The sequence below is a fragment of the Harpia harpyja genome, chromosome 3 (assembly GCF_026419915.1).
Source record: "Harpia harpyja isolate bHarHar1 chromosome 3, bHarHar1 primary haplotype, whole genome shotgun sequence".
Taxonomy (NCBI): domain Eukaryota; kingdom Metazoa; phylum Chordata; class Aves; order Accipitriformes; family Accipitridae; genus Harpia; species Harpia harpyja.
Window position 1 is genome coordinate 27,921,895 of NC_068942.1, and position 19,560 is coordinate 27,941,454.

The 19,560-nt window shown below is 38.2% G+C and overlaps 1 protein-coding gene across 5 annotated transcripts in view; it reads right to left on the reverse strand.

The window, feature by feature from the left end:
* Positions 1-19,560, reverse strand: part of COL19A1 (collagen type XIX alpha 1 chain) — a 199,407-nt gene that overhangs the window by 61,200 nt on the left and 118,647 nt on the right. For all 5 annotated transcript variants that reach the window (XM_052781799.1, XM_052781796.1, XM_052781797.1 and 2 more), the window contains 2 exons: positions 17,801-17,854; positions 3,753-3,806 (listed from right to left, as the gene is read on the reverse strand). In XM_052781799.1, the coding sequence (XP_052637759.1) occupies positions 3,753-3,806; positions 17,801-17,854 (108 nt within the window). The remainder of the gene's footprint in view (positions 1-3,752; positions 3,807-17,800; positions 17,855-19,560) is intronic.

Here is a 19,560-nt window from a genome sequence, read left to right on the forward strand (position 1 = left end):
TCCACGAAAACCAGTCAGGTAGTAGTTCTACAACCCCAGAGCAGAAAAGCATTTTGCCTAAGTGAAGAAGGCAGAACTGGGCCAACAGCATATAAATACTAAGCTCAGACACCTTCCATACATTTGCTTTTAAGTACTGAAAAAAAAAACCCAACCAAAAAACAGTGCAGGAACTAGAAAGCCAATGCATTATACATATGCAAAACAAGCTATGGTCTGCCAGTAACCCCTTCTGCACTGCTAAGTCTTACAGATACTTTTGATAGTGGCTATGGCAGAAAAAAAGCTATCAGTTCAGTTCTGCAGTCAGATCAAAATGCTGTACTTACAACCTCACAGCATCCTACTATCACAGTATTCTTCTTGTTTCACAAAATCGGCCTTTCAATTTCAGTGAAGAGCCATGCCGAGCAGGATAACAGCATGTGAAAGTATTGCTTTCAGAAGACTTTAGAAGAAAATGCAAGCAAGAAAATGTATGAAATACATTTGAAGGGTACAGAGATTTTGATTTCACAATCGTAATTTTCAGAATGCTTCTGAGAGTGAAATGAATAGTGTATTTAACAGAAGCTTTAAACTGCTCTTTAGGCTCTTTAAAAGGGGGGAAGGGACCAAAAAGCACTAGAGGGAGCTGCTGTTCTACTTAACCTGTTTGGATTCCTTGTTTTCAGCATAAATTGTTACCCGCTGGAGTGAGACAAGTGTGAGCACACATCTCAGCTCTCCAGTATTGAAATAACAGAACAGTACTCACAACCAAGATCAGACAGTAAGGATGCAAGCCATGAATTCTGAACCAGAAGGGAATAACAGAACACTTTAAAAGTCTATAATATTTAATAAACTTTAAAAAATACTCATAGGAGGATAATAATCTGCGTAGGCTTACAGAAGTATTTTTTATAACCCATCAATAAAAACTGCCATTGACTCCTTGCTTTTTGTGGGCATAGGATTTGCTCCAAAGGGAAAAAATTACATAAAAAAAGGATAAGGGAAAAATGACACAAAAGAAAGGATACCTGGAAGAAGTTGCACAGAGAGTGCCACTTTAACTGAGTGGTTTCATCACCAGTTGCCAATCAATCTACGTTTCTGACACCGATACAGCTTTTTAACCAAAGATGTAAAAATGATGTTAAGGGGCTAGAAACTCACTACAAGCATCAATTTTACTGACACCCACCCCAGAAATTAGGTTGGGGGGGGGGGGGGGAAGATGAGGTATTGAGAAAAGGTTAGAAAAGTCTTAAATGCTGCCATGCGACAAGCAGGTAAAAAATTATTATTTTAATTAATCAAAACTCACATCACTTAGTAGTATCCAATTTAAAGCCCTTTTGACTGTTCAGAATGCAGTCTCATAATCCCTCCCCGCACACACTTTTAGGGCTGCCCTTTATACCAAATCCCCCGAGTATTGTATCCTGTTCACCAATTTCTTCCTCCAGGAGGCAGGATTTTCCTTCTCACAGGCTTTTTTGTCATTACCGAACACCTGGCTGTTCTAATACCTAAATTAAGTACTTAATGTCATGGCATAAACCGATAAATAAATCAGGCAAATTTATTAATTTCAAACACGCAGTGTGTACTGTAGCTACCCTAACGATTAATGACCGAATCTCCTTTTTCTCAAAGACAAATTTCCTATTCTTCCAAAACATCAACCAAACACTAAACTTACTTTTGCTGGAGAGTCTAATTTTGATATGTTCAGTCAATCTGTTAAGCATTTTGTACCCTGTGTATGCCAAACTTACGACAAGAACCACCCTGCAGGTGTGATAGTTCTGCTGCACTTCAGAAAGGCCAAAGTAAAAGCTGACAATAGATCCATGTGCATGAGGAAGCTGCCACTACTCACTATTAGAAGACAAGGGGTAACTGGAAGCACAATATAGCAAAATTTAACAAGGTTTGAGCCTTGAAAAAGAGAGAAGGAACAATGGATCCTGTTAAAGTCTTTTTGGTATGTACAAGCTGTAGCACTTTAAACATGGGGATGCTGCCAATGCACATTAGCAGGCATTACTGCTTTTAGAATATGATTTTTCTACGTGTTATATTCTCAGTCTTGGAAAAGGAACACAAGATGCTGGTGTAGCTGTATCCAAAGTAAGGACTGCATCAAGATAGTAATATGGGAAACAAATACTTTTAACCAATATTGAGGCCATGACTGCTTGAGGAATCCTTTTCTGATACGCAGTGCTAGGCTACAGTACCCATACAGAGCTCCTTGTACGGATGTTGCCATGCTGATGAAGTTGAGCTTTCCCTTTGCTGTAAGAGAATCTGAAATAGGTCTGAGTAATAAAGGTGCAATTTAGTTTCCACTCAAGATTTCTGGTATGTCTGTCACACATCTTCACAAGCCTGACCTGCCAGCAAATCTATGATGGCAGATATCTGTAATGGAGAAACAGCTTTTCACTGGTTCACAAAAAGCTAAGTAGATTAGCTCTAACATTGACCTCTGCCATGGTTTGATTTTTTTTTTCTTTTAAAGGTCATTTTTGGCATTTGTGTTAAGAAAGATTATGCATAACTCCTTTCCTCTGTTTGGACTCCCGCAGTCTGCAGTACCATTTCAGCATTAGGAAGCCCAAACTGTAGAAAAGACTCAAATAAGCAAGGCTTCAACATGAGTACATGCAGGGGAGAAGGGGGAGAGGGAGGGATTTTTAACTATTTAGTTTTATGCAGGATAAACGAACTCCATCATCAACTCCTCTTTCTGAACACATTTTGCAAGGAAAAAGGGGAAAAATATTTATAAAATTTTAGTCATTGTATTTCATGCAGCAGTGCATTATACTCTTCTCTACAAATATGACGAGTTTTCCCTTGCAGTGACATTGAAGCATACAAATCAAATGTTCTGATGCATAAACTACTGGCCTTTACCTATTTTAGGTAAGCAGAAAAAGGAATTATGAAATCCTTGTTTGATATTAAGAATGTAAAGCAGTAGAAATTTACTTAAACCACAAACAAATCGCTGTTTTGTATGTGTGCACAACAGCATTTTTACAAGACAATATATAGGGAATTTTACAAATATGACCGAGTCTTCCTCTACCAAAGGAAGGCTGCGCTCATTCTAGAGTAATATATCCGTGCCCAACTTCAAATTTGAAATCATGTATCAATTAAAAAAAATAAATAATTAAAATCCCAAACCTCTTAGATCTGAGCCAAACGCTTTAGTTCTTCATATTACAAATCCTTTCATAGAGTCATGTATTTCTTAATCTTTTTAATTCTTCAGTAAACCCATTTGAACTACAGCTGAGTGCTCATTCCAGTACTGGGTATAATCCTCCCCACCATTCAGACAGTTGGCTCATGCTTCACACAGCCCTTCATCTTTCAAATTACCCCTCTGAGACAGAAATTATCCCATCTTCTACAGAGCATTACGCATTTTGCAAAGTGAATGAATGCACAGTATTCACATTTAGCATACATGGCCGGTCTTTCTTTGAAACGCCAGACAATTTCTGCTTCCTCTGCTGAAGCGTGCATCTTGTTCTTTCCCTCCTGGCCAGTCCCTCGTATTTGTGGACCCAGTCCTTTTCTCTTTGCTGTATCAAAAGGCTAGCAATAGTAGCTGTTTGATACGGCAGAGTACACACAGATCAATTGTTTTCAACTCTAATTATGATCAAGTAACCTGCTATAAAAATGCTAACAAAGTTCCAGGGTAGAGTGAAAATTTCCCATTCTGCTCGTTAGTTACTCACAGGAGGTCCTGGTGGCCCCGGTTTTCCTGGGAGGCCTGGTTTGCCTCGTCTTCCCTGGAAACAAAAAAGAACAACGGACATTTATAAATGCTACGGCTAGTGACTGATTTGGAATAAGAATTTTGTTTAAGACAAGATTTATTGCCTTGTTTATTTGAAAAAAATTTTAAAACTATCCAAAATGAATACTCTGTATCAGTCACTGCAACACTATCTAATTTGAGTACTTTTAGGATTGTTTTTAATAATTATGACAAACTATATTTGCATCACTGTAACATTTACTGTCACATTTTAAAGCTTTGTCTCAAATGTGAGTGCACATTGATAGGGCTATAAACAGAGCATCTTGACGAGGTGTAAAGAAATTATATTTTATCTGAATATAACAGAGCTTGGAATGTTAAATGTGCTGCAGTAGTCACCCTGACTTGCACAGTAAGTACATATGTGCAATATTACCCAATTAACAAACACCCATACCCTTCTTCTCCAGGATGTGATAACAAGCAGAAAAGTCAGAGATTTGTTTGCAAAAACAATTCACCTTCCTTGTGCAATTACTACCATCTGTGTATATAATGCACATGAAAAATCATTTGCATTAAAACTTAAGGTCCATAAAAGTCTACTTAAGTTAATGGGAAACTTTCCACGCAGATTCTAAAAAACATGCACATGTAACTATTACAATTTTTTACTACAGAGCTCGGTTGAATGACTGCTGTATTCACATATGCTTTTTTTTTTTTTTTTAAGAGGATCAACATAAAAATGGAAGTAATTTACAGTAATTTACATCTTTATGCTGAGCTGAAATCTGATGTACATTTTTTAGAAACAACAGCTGAGAACAACTAATATCTAGGTGCAATGATGAAGAAAAAAAGTATTCTATCCATTAAGACTAAATTTTTCCTTTGCATATGGCAAACATAAATTAACAAAAAGCATTAGGGGGATGTCCTGGTGAAAACTTGGCTTAAGAAGTTAAAAAATGAAAATGCTTGCTGACAGCTCACAATTAACACATAGGGGTATTTCTGTAAGCTATGGTCCCTACTTCTAAGGCTGCTTCTGTGTTTCATTAAATGACGATCTCACACAAACTGCAGAAGTAATCTAAGGAACAGAAAGCGAAATCTCAGCTTCTCTCTTCACAGGTGGGAGCCGTGATCTGCAGGAAACCACTCTCATGCTCTCCCTTTCATTAATCTTGATCTATGCTGAGGGGAAACAAGACGATGACAGTGAGGGTGCAAAGTCCCTCGTCCTCACACCCTGCAGCTCACCAGGGTAACCTAGATGCCAGGGGCTCTCCCGAGAAGCAGGAGGTAGGTAGGGATTTGGAGCCCTTCACGCTGAAGAAAGAACCGAACAAGGGCTGTGGGGATGTTTCATTCACCGGGCTGTGCCACGTAACACGTTCACTGCCACCACGGTTTTACGAAGGTCCTCAGTCAGTCAGTGTGTTTTAAGGGCAGCGTGAAAAAAAAAACCCACCTCAGCATATTTGGAGTGCCAAATTCCTGGGTCTTAACTAGCTGAGACATGTGTTATGTGCTGAGCTGTTTAATCCCGCCAGTACTCGCACATGCAGGGCTGTAACTGGGGCAGCTCAGGGTAAATTTTCAGAACCAAAATACAGTACTAGGTGCCTCTCTTGGGCTCAAGGCTCTGCCACCCCTTACCACCCACCCCCAGCATGTCCTCTGCCGCGTTGGTAACGCTCTCCAGCCAGCCCTGTGACGAGCCAGAGCTGGGAACTCATCTGGGCTAAGGATGGCCCACAAAAAAGTAGAGTTGTTTTAGACTTTGACCAGTTCATTGACATAGTTCACTGGGCAACCCAGTAGCTTGCCCAGCCTGACAGAAGGCACAGTACTGGGAAAAGCACACGTGCACAGGAAAAGGGGGCTGTTGTTAGCTAGAACTAGACTTTTGGACTGAGCTCTATTTCAGAAATACAGATGGAAACTAGTATTTCCTCACTTTTTTGAAAAACAGTAAACTTGCCTTAGAAAGTATGAAAACCAGATTGAGAGGTAATGACATAAGTAATAAACAAAGATAAATGGCTTCATGCTTTTTAAATAGTCCCTCTGAGTTATAATGATCTACACTGTTGACTTCTTGAAGCACCTTCCTTTTCCTGTTTGGACTTATTTAAAGTATCCTGAGGATGACACTGAAAATCTCAGCAGTCTAAACAGAGTATCAAGGAAGTGTCAGGGGGAAGAAGGCAGGGCTTTGACTGGCAGACACAACTGTGACTGAGGTGTTAATTACACAGGAAAACATGGAATATGTTGGGAAGGAAATTTTATCTCTATTTACAAGATGAGCTAAAATGTGATTTATGACATACTGCAAAGTCAAAACTTGACAAACTTTCTGAAAAACCATGTATAAAAAAAAATAAAAATTGGGGGTAGTTATTTTTCACTGTCATTTACTAATTACTGGAATACTTACCCAGTGAAACACAGAAGAAACACTCGCCCTACCTTTTATCCAATCAGTATATTATTAGTCGTTATACTATGTGCCATGTGCACAAAACCCCCTGTAGAACAATCACACAGATCAGTATGAAGCACCAGCTTTTTCTAGAAGAACAAAAGTACTTTTATTTTTCCTGCAAGCACCCTTCTAGACTGTCTGATATTTTAATTTTAACACAGAAATACATAAAAGGCCACTACCTTTCAGCAGTGCCTTTCAGATACAGAGATTTAAACATTAGGGATACACACAGCTTCACCTACTTGCCAGCACTCCTGCTTCTCTATGACTTCCCAGCATCAGTATGGAAAAAATTAAAATATATACTACAGTAAGAGTGTAAGTAGAGAAAAGTAGTTTATGTTTTTGTTTAGGATAATTAAAACAATTAGAAGAACGTTTTTGATAAGCCCATTATGGCCTTGCCTTCAGCAGACCATGAGCCAGACCGTGACTAAATATTTACAGTTTGATTCTGAGTCTTCCTTCTGGCAAGAAAGAAGAAGTGAAAAACATCTCGGTGTCCTCTCTGGTTCACAGAGTGGGCTTAGTGGAAAGCCACAGTTCCCATCTCCTGCTCGGAAGCGGGTCTCGGCAGCCCCATGAGTGCTCTACTCGCTGCTGCACCGCCGATGCTGCACTGCATGGGGCAGACAGCCGGCACAGGAGGCTCGTTACCTTTGTTTAGTTGGGTTCACTGAGCAAATATTGAGGTTACAAGACCACTCAAAATATAAATGAATGTTCTAGGCATCACATACTTCCTTTAACTAAATAAAAAAATGCAATACCACCTACGCTAACTTAAAAAGGATAAGTGGTGTCAACAAGTTGTCTAATGCTACTTAGAATAATATCTAAAGAAAAGAAAACCAAAACAGTTGCTGGTTATTTCCTTTGTGCTGCACACATTTTTGTTGGCAATCAATGTGATAAGAAGTTGTCTAAATGTTACTGATATTGTATCCTCTCCCCTTGACTCATGGAACGCCTGCCCTCAACTAATTTGGACAGTCAGCTACTTTCCTCTTTTCCATAGGACAAACTTCAGCTACGATACACACGCAAATCAGTCAAATAACAACTGCTTGGTTAGGGGCAAAAAAGACAAAATATTAAAAATAAAATAAATGAGAAACTATATGCTTCAGCAAATCCCAGCTGAGTGCCTAGCTGAAGTACGCGGTCAACTGCACTCTTTATTCCTCTCTTCCTTCGCCCCTTCTGTTAATCGAAATGACTTGACGAGCTTTGCCTTACATCAGACGGAAAGCTGTTCAGAAGAGAGGCTCTGTGCATCCTTCCATAAGCTTGTGCTCTGATTCTGACTGCTGCCCCTGGGCACCGCTGCAGGTCCAACACACAATGCAAGAATTCAAAGTCTATATTGTAATCCCCTGCTGCATCATGTTGCATCCATCTATTCGTGTATCTCTAACTATAGAAGAGTAAGATCGCTAATCCTAGTGTCTAAAAATAAGCTGCGGATTATTTTAGGATAAAATCGAGCAGAGTTATGTAGGAACGCTGACATGATTTATGGAATTAATAATTTAAAGAACCCACACTTGAGTATGAAGGGAAAAATTCTTAGAATAAGCCTGTGTGAATTTTCAAGGGAAACTGCTAATTAGCGGTTCCTGAAACACATCATCACATTGCAAAACAGGAACTAGTTCTAGAGGAAGTAGGAAGCTGGGCTTTAAAGTCTTAACTACCATAGTTATTATGCAAGATTAATGGGGCTTATGTAACTCGCTTACCGAGCTAAACCAAGATTCTCTCGAATAATCCTCAAAACCAGACTGACAAAGGGACAGACACACCCGAAGCAGGAGGCAGGTGGAAAGTCACGACCCCCGTCTTGGAGTGCCTAGCCCACGGCCACCCCGCCAGCCCCTTGGGCACCTAAACGCAACTGTGCGACTGGAGCGCTGGGCAGTTAAAAGACTGTTTCTCCAGACGTCCAAAATTGCCACCAAGCAGCCAGGTAAGTCGCAGTGCCTACACTAATTCAGAGTACAGAAAAGAGGCTTTCGGTCATCTCAGTCCTCTCAGATGATATGCCTGGTCCACATAAACTTCCCAGTTTTCCCCCTCTGTCTGTAATCACAACCCGGTGCTCCTGGCAGCTCACCTGGAGCTTGCGGAGCTCCAACCACCTCTAACCCCAGGGAAACCCAGCCCAGCCCAAAGCTGGTGACAGTTCTCTGCTCCATGTTTTACCAGGGAAAGCTTGCCAGACTGCCATTTTAGGGCAACGAAGGCAGACGTCACATGGTGGTATCAGTGAGAAAGTCATTTCAAGAGCTAATTAGAAACAGAAGATTAGAATGAATCACAAAAATCAGAGCAATCACCCATCCAACCCAGTTACTCAACAGTGCGCATCTACCGATTGCTTGTGGGACAGGAGAAGGTTCTCCGGGATCCCAGTCAACTATTTGACAGATCACAAAGTGAAAATTACAAATCTACAACACATGCACAGCCTGAATACAGAGTCATTATTTTCCGTCATGCATTTAGCCAAAAATGGTAATTTTTAAAGAGGGCTTTGACATTTAACCACATGACTGCACAACTGCTGTTAGTAAGAGTTTTGTCATTAACTTCGGTAGTGTCAGAATTGCACATGGTTTTTTTTAAATCCTTAGAAATCTTATAGTTTGGATATTCTCTTTCCTAAATTGGAAATCTATGTCGCAGTCAATGAAACCTTTTTAACTTCAGTAATATAGCATTAGGACTTGAATGTACAATTCCTTCTTCAATCCTATTAACCTTGGCCTTGAGGATGTATTATGGTAACCAGTGTATTACAAATTAACCTCTGTATTAAATGTTAAACCTGAATAAACTCACAGGAAATAAGGCCAGAAGGCAAGAAATTAAGCTGTTTGCAGAAAACAAGTGAAAGTCTGTCCCTCATATCCCACTAAAGCCTTTCACAGGAACATGCCTCACAGAAGAATAGAGCACACAGACCTTAATCCCCTGTTTTGGAAGAAAAGTCGTTAGGGAGCTCCTCGCTAATGCAGAAGCATTCCTGCAGCCAACCTTGGCTTTCCAGTTTTAGGAATGATTTTCAATAAACTCTAGTTTCTTCATTTTGATATTAATAAAATGCTAAAAGGGACCACCTAGCCAGACTATATAATATTATTCAAATGCATGTAACAAACGTCAAAAAAAGTCCTTAAACAGGCATAGCAGTGCCAAGAAGCGAAACGCCACAACCTATTTTGCCAACAAATCCCTACACAAAATCCATCACAATTTTTCAAGTGTATTCACAAAAGTGCATTTTAAATTCAAAATCACTTGTAGAAATATTTTTCAACTGCATTTAGATAATTTTATAATGAACACCTTAGTTTTTAATTATGAGAAATGATTTCCTATTCTCTCACGTTGCTATACCTTTTGCCAAGAGACATTGAGAGAAATATTGATAATAGAGTATTTGGAGGGGAGCCTGAAAATTCTAAATGTGATCTTAAAAGTGAAATAATTTCTGCTATTCCATTAGAAGTTAGATTTTAATTTCTTCAACGGAAAATAACATAGAAATTAAAAAAAAAAATTCTAGAACTATCTTCTGACAAATCTGTCTTCAGCATTCTAAATTACAACCTTTTTCATCCCATTTTTAAATACCAAAGTGGGAAAAATATAATTTTTTTTTTTTTAAGCTGTACCCTACCTTACTTGTTATTTACTTTGCTTTTAAGGTAGAGACATTCTGGTAGAAAAACTGAAAATTATCTCCCTCCTTTACATTAATCATTTTTAGACTGCTAAATACCTAAGTGAAGGAACGTACAGCACTCCAACTTAAAGATAAAATCAGGCTGGAGCTTTACATACTTAAAAACAACTTACATCAAAGTCAAGAAGGACTGAGAAGATTAAAAGAGATTCCAGAACTCCAGAGCTGTAGCTGTGAAAAATACTGTTTGCACTGTGCCAGGAGCCTGACCTACTATGCAGTAATTATCATTGCTCTGTAAAGCTTGTTTTACAATTGGTTGAGTATAACATTTACTCACTGAACTAGAAAACAAATTATGTCAAAGAAATATTTAAGTTCTATAAACTAGATAAATGCAATCCGAATTTAAATTAATTTTGTTGTCACTCTAAGTAATTATGTTAAGATAATCTAACAGCTCCCCGCCCATTTATTTACTTGTTTTCCACTGTGCCATAATAATTTTATTCATGCTTGATTAGAAAAACTTGTAATGTCACAGAGTAAACTGATTATTAACATAAGGAAAGTATTGCAATTTCACAAGGTCCCTCCATAATTTTAGTGAAAGCAATGCTGAAACACTAGCTATGACAACCCAAAGGACTCAGTTTTATGAGGTGTTTAATTTATTACTAAGAAAATGGTAAAATAACTTCCTCTTAAGTGAAGTATTTGGTATTATAAACACAACAACTGGAAATAAGGAAGTTGTTTCAAAAATATTTACTTCAAGACACCTGCAACTTCCCAATGAATACAGAGTTAAGACTAAGGCTGTGGTATCCTAGAACGTTTTGTAAATGTTTGGACTGAATTCATCATTGGAACTAGGGAAACCACCACGGTGGAGAAGCAGTCTGTTTAAATCCATATGAAACATTTAAAAAACCCCTATTAATCCATAAAAATGAAGTTGTTGGCAGCTATGCTGAGAATAAGCTAGAGCTAGTTAAATAAAAATCACAGAATCATTTGGTTTGGATTGGACCTCTTGAGATCATCTACTACAATCCCCCTCCTCAAGCAGGATCAGTTCTCCAGGACTGTGTCCAATGAAGATGCTGGACAGTACTGGCTCCAGTACTGAGCTCTGGGGTACACCACTAGTGACTCATCTCCAGCTGGACTTTGTGCCACTGATCACAACCCTCTGGGCCCAGTTGTTCAGCTGGTTTTCAATCCACCTCATCATCCACTTATCTAACGTGTCCCTTGTCAGCTTATCTATGAAGTTGACGAGATGAAGTTATGGGAGATAGTGTCAAAGGCTTTGCTAAAGTTGAGGTCAACAACATCCACCGCTCACCTCTCATCCACCAAGCTAGTCACCTCATTGTAGAAGGCAACGTGGTTGGTCAAGCATAATTTCCCCTTCATAAATCCATGCAGACTAGCCCAATCACCTTCTTGTCCTTCACATGTTTGGAAATGGTTTCCAGGAAGATTTCCTCTACCACATTCCCAGGGACTGAGGTGAGGCTGATTGGCCTGTAGTTCCCTGGATCTTTCTTCTTAAAAACAGAAGTGATATTTGCTCTCTTCCAGTCTTCAGGAAACTCTCCCAGTCACCATGACTACTCAAAAATAATCAAGAGTGGCTTTGCAATGACATCAGCCAACTCCCTCTGCACTTGTGGATGCAACCCATCAGGCCCCATGAACTTACAGAGCTGTGCCCTCCATCTGAAGCTACCTGGGTGCAAGAGTCCAACAGCAAACAGTTACTTTGGTAGCGCCTGGGTCATCTTCAAGGATGCGTATGCTGGACAGAGAAAGTTTGCTGGCCTCTCCTTTCTGCCTTTCTGCATGAACTGCCGTGCAAACTGCTGCACATCCACCGGCTGCTTCTGTTATCGCTGCACAAACTGCTGCATCGCCTGGCTGCTACATAGTCCTCTTCCTGGCATGGGCTAAAAGGGTGCTCGACCCTCCCTAATCAGGGGTCAGCTAGAAGAAAGGCTGCAGGCACCCGTTGCTCAAGGACAGCTGATGGAGTTTGTTGGAAGCTGCTAGAGCTACCCTTACCTTAGCCTTACCTGGCACCAGCAGGCACCCTGTTTCCTCAGAGGTTTCCTAGAAGCGCCCAAATCCCAGAAAAAGTGCCCAGAAGGTCAAGAAGATAGCAAGACGATCTCAAAGAAGCAGAAACTGCTGCACAAACTGCTCTGTATGTTAGCTGCGTGCTGGGCCTGGGTCTTCTACAGATCAACTGAGAATGAAAAATGACTGTTTCTAGATTTCATAGTATAGCTGTCTAACAAAGTTGCTTTGATGCTTCGCATTAAGAGAATTTTTGGAATTCACTGCAATATCATATTAAAAAATTAAATCATTTTCAGAAAAAACAGTATTTATAAAAACGGCATCAAGTTCAGGGAAAATCCTGCTACAAAGATACCCAACTGAAATTAAGCATTAATTTCCAAATATTTGGAATTATATTTTGGAAATATAAATTTCACTTCACTGTACTTAACATAGTAAAGGCAGAGTCTGGAAAACTCCATGCAGTCTGTAATTATAAGTCGTAGAAATTTTTAAGAAAGTACAGCAACGTGACAAAATTATTTGAAGACTTTAGAAAATTCTTTACATGGGGAGCTGAAGAACCTTAGTTGAATGTTCTCAAAAATAAATGAAATGGTGATTTGATTACAGAGAAAAAACTTTAAATGTTTCTCTAATGTAAAGCAGACATTAAAAAAAAAACCCAGTTGTTGGGAGGCTTAAACTACATGCCCAAGCGTAAAATAAAAAGCACATTTTGAAATGTGGGATTGACAAGAAACACTGGAACAAAGAAATCAAGGAGACTTGTGAAGTCTCTGTTGTTGATGTCTTTCAGGTGGAAACTGTACTTCTGTGAAAGATATACTTAACTAAAGTGCAGGAATATTGAGAAAAATAAAGTCCTGCATAACGCAGGGAGCCAGGAAGATGGCGTAGTTGTCCACTGTGGTTTAAATTACACGCAATGCTATGTTAACACCCAATCTTTCTAGTTTTTTGTTGGTCAGTAATATCGGACCAGGGACTTTTCTGAGTAACATCTAATTACCTTCTGAAAATCCTGATGTCATTCTGAGCACTGGTGTAATAGTATCAAGTTGCTGCAGCAGTAACGTGCTGCTCTGAATGCCTGAAGCCAACAAGAGGGACACTGAAAAATTATGTGTGAACGTAGTGCCCACAGAACGGTCTAATGTTTCTCATACAGGAATGAGGAAAAGGGAATGAGTAGCTGTTTCTGCTGGCCCACTTCTCACAGTGACCAGAACTAAAACCAAAGGTTCTTACTTAGCAAGGTCTCATGTCTAACATAAACCACTTCACTAAAGATAACAGAAGTAAAAAAATTATACAAAGTGAGTAGTGGTGGAGCAAGGAGAAACACTGGCCATTTGTAAGAACAGCAAAGATTTGAGGACTCCTTGCACCCACAGGAAAACACAACGCTGGCTAACACATGTGAATAGAAGCTGGTACCAAGGCAAAAGGAGAAACATAAGGGCAGTACATGCTCATACAAAATTTAACTAAGTTCACTCAAGACATTGTCACAACAAAGACAACTTTTAAATGAGTATTGTATATGTCTCGGATTGGTTGAAGAATCAGGAGTAAGTTCACTGTGTGGTCTCTGGATATTGCCAAATTATCATGTAGCTACTATTTCTTCTGCCATGACCATTACTTTCCTATTCTAAGTAACACCCTAAATAAGGATGCACCATGTATGATGAATTATTGAGTTTTTTTTTCTTTTGTAGAGCTACAGTAAATACTAAGTAGTTTCTTTTGTGTAGTTACAGAAGCATGGTAGTAAACAGCAAGCCAGTTGCTTCACTTTAGCTCACAACTCTGTTCCTCCTTTTTTATTGCTTTGCAAAGGAAACAAGCTATATAAGTCTGAAGATCACTATTTGTACTACCTCATTGCTCATGAAGGTTGCTCTCTCCTTCTGCATAAGCCAGCTATATGCAGAATGAGAAGACATAGCAAGGGAGATGAGAAGAAAATGTGTCACAGTAAGTGAAGAAAGAATGGGAACTAGTGAGTTTACCCTTACAAACATAACCAGTAGATTTGCTAAATGCTAGACTATTAATGTGTTTGTTTATTCAGAAAAGAAATATTTATGCATTTTGCTACTACAGCAGTATGAAAGAATATGCATAAGAATCCAATTTTTATTTATCATCACATTAGTTGTTCTCCATGACTGCACTACTTGAATTTTTTAGTGAGTTTGGAATTTTCTCTTAAGCAAAGCCAAAAAATAGAGCATTGCATCCTGATACAGGATCCTTTAATGCTGCACAGATCTAGTCAAAGAGCTTTCAGGGCTTCATTTCTCTCATTCTGAACGATCTCCCTATAGTACATTTCTGTAAACATGTCACATTAGTGTATGCTGTTTTCTGCAAACTCTTTTGTCCTTTGGGATATCTGGAAAGCATCCAGGAAGACCAACTCGGACAGAAGATGTTTCACACACTTCTGTCATCAATTTCCACCGCTGACTTATTTGTGTACCATCATTTAAATGTGTACAAACCTAAACTGCTCTTTGATGCGGGAGCAAGATCATATCCCAGCATGATCACATGATAGTAATACAGCAGACACCAAGCCACAGAAAGTGACATAGTCAGTATTTTAATAACCATGTGTTGGCCCAAATGATACCACGTAACTCTATCTACAGTGCATCCATTGGACAAAAGCTGTTATCACTTCATCTGAAATAATGTATTGATCCCCCTTTACTCTTGAAATAAATAACACACAGTCATCATCTAATTCAGTGACGTTGTAAATTTGTGCTTGTAAGCCAATTTCACATATATGTCAACAAGCATTTTGAGGTTGACATAACTTTGCACTAGAAATCTACAATTCAGTTGATCTTTATGCTTATTATAGTTATACAATGTTATATAATTATACTTATTCTATTTCCATAATAATTACTATATGTATTTTTACTATGTAATTTTTGATGCAGATTATTCCTGTGACGTGAAAGAAATACTACTACCCAGACTTATTCCTCTTAATAGGGTACCTTTGTCCTAGTGCCCTCTATAGTGAATGCAGGGAGACGAGTGCCTGCTCTGGGACAGGGTCCCACCTTTGGTATTTCTCAGTAGTTCTAATATTCTGCTCTGATCTTGGATGATATCATAAAATCCCACTTAAAACACTCTGAAAATGAAAATGCATGGCTCAGACCAGTTCAAAGAGGGAAGAAATCCACTGGCATGGCTTTTTTTCTTCCCTTTCTATCTCATTTTGTACTGTTGCTTACCTAAGTCACTAGCTCTAACATGACAGTTCTACACGTTTCTTTGAGTTTTTGACAATATCACCATTAACACTGTTAATTTCCTCAGCTCCTTACACCTTGCTTTAATGTGTGTTGAGAGGTCTCTAACTTACACACTTTATGATTCTCCTCTCAACTCCTTATTAATCTAAGCCTAATTTTCAAAGGAGTTGAACACTTAAAAATGCTCCTGAGGTAAGTGGGAATTAAAACTTTGAATATAAGAAGTACAATACAAACGGAAAGTTTAAAAAAAAAAATTCAGGCTCTCAAACTGTGGCATCCAAATTGAATAGATACTTTCAAATGTTTTGGAGTGGGGTTTTTTTTCCCTAATATCTTACAGTTCCAGTCTGCAAAATGGGCACAATATCACTTTTAGGTCTGAACAATACGTTGAAGAAAAATCATCAGTTAGTTACACACTCAGTATTATGCTTTAATCTTCAAAAGACAGTCCATGACAAAACCAGTAACTTCATATGATGTGAGAGATTTGGAAGATCTGCTGGAAGTAGAACAGAGGAACATGACATCTATAATTAAATAAAAAGGAATATTTAATAGCCATTAGACGTGCACTGTCCTGTTTGTCACTAAACAGAGCAGAGATCTTGCTACAAACAGTATGTTATTGTGTAATTAAATGTATTGGAAATGCAAATGCACATGGCAGTTGAATTAAGATTGCAAACTATGTTATTAATGCTTGGGCGGGGGTGGCCAGCAGAAAGAGTATTGTAGTGAGCATCTCACTGGTAGAAAGATAAAGACAGATGCTAAGGCTCTACGCTCTGCTGTTCCCATTGTTTGGCTCAAGGCAACTGTGTGCATGGCCAAGATTATAAAACAATCAGCACTCCTGTTTTTATAGATATTGGAATGAGACAGCAGTTCAATTTTATGTGCGAATAGGAAATGTCCATGATGACTGTATCAACCCCCTAATTCCCACTGCAAAATGGAAAAGAAAAAAAACGCAAAAGTATTTCCAAATTCATTTATCCACCATTATATATAATACAGGGTGTTAACTCTGAATCTTTGCCTCAAAAAAACTGAGAAGTTCAAAGAGTGCTGTCTCTAAAACACAGCCGTATTTATAACAGTTCCTAAAACTGTTAATACACTATTAATAAACTGTGTGTTTTTGCAGATTCAATACCCCACAGAAAAACACTTAAAAATATGCTAAAACTGGATATCGATAGCTTTTCAGCATCCTGGATATTTAATTGCATGACAGTAAGAGTCGCAGTAATTATAAAATCCTTAACAGCATTTAAATATGATATTAAATACGCTTTAATAGCATATTCACCACATAACTTTTGATTCTCCCTTACTACACTGACTTTTTCTGAACAGGTTCTCAATCCTTCCTGTAAAACTTAAATAACTTCAGCTTTCAAATTTTCGTGTTCAGCTTAAGTGAAATTTAGTACTATTTTTATAATTTGAAAAACAATATAAAACACAGCTTTAGGACCTACACGCTATTACTCATTTTGTTCAAGAACTAGTCTTCTGTTATTGTAATTACTATTACTGGAATTATGAAACTGGCCTATAATAATTCACTGTAGTTGACACTGATCAATGATGAGTAATACTAAATCCTTCCACTTCAGATAATTTAACCGAGATACTAAATATCAAGATGCCTAAACAGACCAAGAATTATTGAGACCCAACTTCAAAACTACAAACTGGGCACAATTTAATTCATAAAACTATTGAAATGTTCGAGTCTGAATATCTTCCCAAACTTTTAGGAGCAGATTAGTTTATAAACTCTCAAAACTGAATTATTTCTTGCGATACCACAATCATAAATATTTGTTATCTGTTCTACTGTACTACCAAATTCAGTAAGTCAGGGAAAATAAAAACATAACACAGAGATACCTGTCAGTCAGTTACTTCATCATATTAAAATTCTGTATAGCCAAAGGTTTCTTTCATGTCTTGGGCACAATCTCTTCCCCCCCACGGCCCCTTACTGTATCTCTCTTCTTTGTATATATATGCTAGGCTCTCACACTTGCATCTACAGCAAAACTTGGGGCACTAGTACTGGTTTCTGTTAATATTTTAGATAACGACCCTAAATCCATATTTTTATATATCTTAGACATATTAAGGTATGGTCTATCCCTGCAATAAAATGAAAACTTCTGGGCTATTTTAATATCCTTTCACTTAAAATTACAGCAGAAACATGTTGCACAAGTGACAATATCTACATCTGTGCTGCCAGTCATTAAAACACTTTAGATGATTGAAATTGTTAAATCTCCTTCAACTGAAGAGAAACCTCAAGTGTCAAAGCTCAGTTTGTTGTCAGCATGCTTCATACTCAGCTGCTACCTTCCCATTTTTTATTAGTGCTTGGGAAGAAGTGACACATCAAGGTCAGTTAGCACACTCACCAGTTGTTCACCAAGTTTACTCACCCTTTGACCTTCTTTGCCAGGTGGACCTTGGGGACCCTCCAGCCCTGGCAAACCCTGAAAATACAAGCATTAAACAAATATAACATTCAGTGTTATTTTCACCCTCTATTATTCTATAGAAGTAAGACAAAGCCAAAGAGCCAGATGTCAGGACAAAGCATTTATTTCTAGTAATAAAAATAGGTTATTCATAATAACTTCTTTCAGGATAATGTTATATTCAGGTGCAAAAAAATCTGCAAACAATAACGATTAATCACATTCCTCCATATAAAGGTTGAATCATTGGAAAAGAAGAGGTAAGTCAGCACTACTTAAGCATACTTATATTTAACTATGGTGTTATATGAAAAGTGATTTGTCTTATTAAGTTAGAATGCCATAAGAAAAAAGACAAAAAAAGTTTTATTCAATGAATGATAACTTCACGCTACAACTCAAATTCAAATATAGGCACTGAAGGGGGAGGGAAAGGGAAGGGAGGGGAGGGAAAAGGGACTAAATTTAGCAGAAAGCCTTATGCTCGCTGTATTGTAGGAACCAGCCCTGTGCCGCTTCCTCTGTGTGCCTGGCTCGCCTTTTCAGATCCCTGCAGAGCCACTTCTCTCTCGCCCTCTCTCCTGACCAGGCAGAGGAGATCTGGGTGTTCCGAATATACCCTCGACTTGCGAGCCTTCCTTCCGAGCTCAGTGCAAGGCCTGCCTTTGCGGTCACAGACTGTTTCTGACGCTTTGAGGCTTTAATTTTATATCTGATTAACGTACAATACAATCATAAAGCCTTCAAATAATAGTTCTGTACTCAGAACAGCACACCCCACACCCCCCGCCTTTATGAGTCACTTTGGTTAGCTTCCTCAAAGTAATTTTTTTTAAAAAATGTGTTCCAATTTCCATTATAGCAACAAGAAATATGACATCAGTTTCAATGTAAACAGCAAAGAGCACTGAACAGTTCTACTTTGTATAATTAAAAAAGTCTTGAATGTAACCTTGCACATTCTTACAGGGTATCACAAAATTAAAGAACTTGTGTTCAGTTTATTTAAGAGTTTGAAATATTAAAGTATTAAATTATTAAGCATTTAAATTACTTGGACTCAGGTATTGCTTTAGCTTGAGTTATATCTTTGGTCAAATTCTGAGCTCCTTATTTAGAATCAATTACACATATTTATTGCCCCAATAAGGGTAAACTGAGAATCATGATTTTAAGATGTGTCCAGATTTCCAGAAATGAATTAAAAAAGTTCATTTATGATCTCTAATTCCCAAGATAAACTTGAGAAAGTAAGTGGGCATGCCAAAGCTGCTAGCTCATATATCTTCAAGTGATGTTTTAAGTTGATTAGAATTAAGTCTGACTTCAATTTTAAATAAAAGTAGTCAGTTCAAGAGGCTTTTTATTCCTATTATTTCTCTACTTTCAAACACTGAAGCTAGAAGAGTACCACAGACAGTATTTCATTATAGGGTATTTCTTCTTTCACTTCTGTTTATAATGTAAACAAGATAAGCTTTAGGATCGTTTACAAAACTGATGTGCACCATTTCCACCTTTCCCCCAAAGTTTATGGAACTAGAATACGCGTGACAATGTTGCGTCCAACAAATAAATCACAGTAAGTTAATTACAGTGCAGTTATGTAGCTTATGCATGCACAAACCCATAAAGCAGTATGTGAATGTGACCTCTGTAAACCTCTACTTTTTCCTCAAGGTAGTTTGGAACATGCAGAGAATTCTGTCTGTCCAACTTAG